The 2039-nt window shown below is 35.9% G+C and overlaps 1 protein-coding gene across 1 annotated transcript in view; it reads right to left on the bottom strand.

Moving 5' to 3' along the window:
• Positions 1–1335: 1335 nt before the first annotated feature.
• The window catches only part of LOC108721705 (uncharacterized), a 63492-nt gene continuing 62788 nt past the window's right edge, over positions 1336–2039 (bottom strand). The window contains exons 4-5 of the mRNA XM_018446381.1: positions 1625–1781; positions 1336–1356 (exon numbers count right to left, since the gene is read on the bottom strand). Of these exons, the coding sequence (XP_018301883.1) occupies positions 1336–1356; positions 1625–1781 (178 nt within the window). The remainder of the gene's footprint in view (positions 1357–1624; positions 1782–2039) is intronic.

Here is a 2039-nt window from a genome sequence, read left to right as displayed (position 1 = left end):
GATGGCCATAGGCTGTAATTTTTTCAATAAAGCATTTTTGTAGTCATTCTAAAAGCCTATGGCCATCTTCTCCGTATGGCTATCTTATCCGAGTTTATCCTACATAGAATGTATTAAAGAAGCGTTCCAGACTACATAGGTCAATGACATTAGTAAATATTACACACACATATACACAAAAGATAAATAATGCCGACTTAAATTGGCTGTGTCTTCTGTTGCCGTCTTTAGTTGAATAAACTATTTTATAATTGCAATAACTGTAAAATAGTTGAACTATGTATATGGAAAGAACCATTTTGTTGAATTAAGTATTTAAAAATTTAACTAGATACATATATCTGAGAATAATTCTATTAAACCATTAAAATAATTATGTAGGAATTTCAAGAATGATGAGCAATGTTGCAAGAAGTTTTGACATTCTAGCAACCAGTTTGAACGACCTACACAATAAAATTATTTTTCAGATCTATATTTATAGCTAAATTTTTAGACACTTTAGTAAAATCATCCTTTTCGTGTATATTAATTCTGTATAAGTATAAAACTTGTATGTATACTTGTTATCACTTTGTCTTTTTCTCTGAATGCACGGCAAAGAGTCCACGATCGAGTTGGTTCTCCACAGTAGTTTATATAGTGCTATTAGTTGCTGATCAACGTTACGCCAAGTAGTATCGCACGGCAAGTAAATTTTCTGTTTTGTAGTTTGTTTGCAAATCATCGTTAGGCATTTTCGACTCATCGTTTTGCATGATCCGATTGGATTGCGCGCGCTCGCGTAGTCGAGTAGAATTATAGACGCAGTGCGCCGGCCAATGCCGATCTGTTACAACGAATAGCTACAGATAGAACCGATAATGAATTGGAATTGTTCGGAAACTGCATAGGCGCTTTAGCAACACCGCGAGTACTGCCGTTTGCTGCAGTACTTGCGCACATAGTTATTCCATTCGAATAATATGTTTCGGTAATTGGAAGCTTTTACGTGTGGGTCCAATTGGAATTGCCCGTTTCTATGTCAATGACGAGTATCTTCGTTATCGATAAAGTCAGTCTGTCATATTCGGAAATAGCTCGCCGCGGCGAGTGTCTTTGTTTAAGTTGGATTGCTTCCTTTGATACCTAATTGCTCGCAATTCAATATCATTCTTAGTACGGGTCGTAAATTCGTTGCATCTAAATAGGTTTGACCTGTTGAAAACTTTACAGCGAGTTGTCGTTAATTTTCTTATCGTGATGTAAAGAAAAATCAAGGCTTATTTAAACGGAACGATTTTCTCTTAGCAAGATCAATATTTTAAATCTAATTTGTTAGCGAAAATGTATTATCTATTCCGACATTTTAGTATCCTGTATAGTGGTAAATAAAAGATTTTACAACATATATATATTGTGTGATTAATAAAGGATATTTTATTTTTATTCTCTTTGATTTTTGATAAAATAATGTATTTTTGATCCTGAATATGTGACGTAACATGAATTAACATATAAATTGCGAGAAGGTACTAAAATGTAGAAACAGATGGTGCGCTTCTACCAAAAAAGCGGAACGGAAATAACAGCTAACGGAGAGAAAGGGCGGAGAGCAATCTAATGAATGCCATGTTGAATTTACCTGTGCACCGACGAGGCCAGCGCGTAATCTAGGGATGTCCGTGTGACTCCAGTCTGATCTGGCCCATGGGTCGACCCTGCCGAGATCGCTGCTCAGGTTGACTTCGCCAAGTTGATTGTGTACGAACTTTCTGACGTTCCAGGGCAAATCATTGTGCCTGCAAATTAGAAATATGAGTTTTAACAGAATATTACGTGCAACATGTATGATATTTTTACTAAGAAATATTTCTGGTTGAAAATAAACGAATTAGGAGATTCTGCTCATATCAGAATTCTGACCCCCATTAACCTGGACCCCCCACCATCGAAAATCAAATTCGCGATAGGTCAAAAATTTAGTGCTCTTTTGTTGCTAATTAGTTGCTCTAGAGCGAATTTTGTTGCTCCAACGGTTTAGCAGCAATAAAAAAAAA

Source organism: Mycetomoellerius zeteki, unplaced genomic scaffold, assembly GCF_001594055.1.
Source record: "Mycetomoellerius zeteki isolate Tzet28-1 unplaced genomic scaffold, Tzet1.0 scaffold182, whole genome shotgun sequence".
Classification (NCBI taxonomy): domain Eukaryota; kingdom Metazoa; phylum Arthropoda; class Insecta; order Hymenoptera; family Formicidae; genus Mycetomoellerius; species Mycetomoellerius zeteki.
This window is presented reverse-complemented; position numbering and strand designations above follow the sequence as displayed.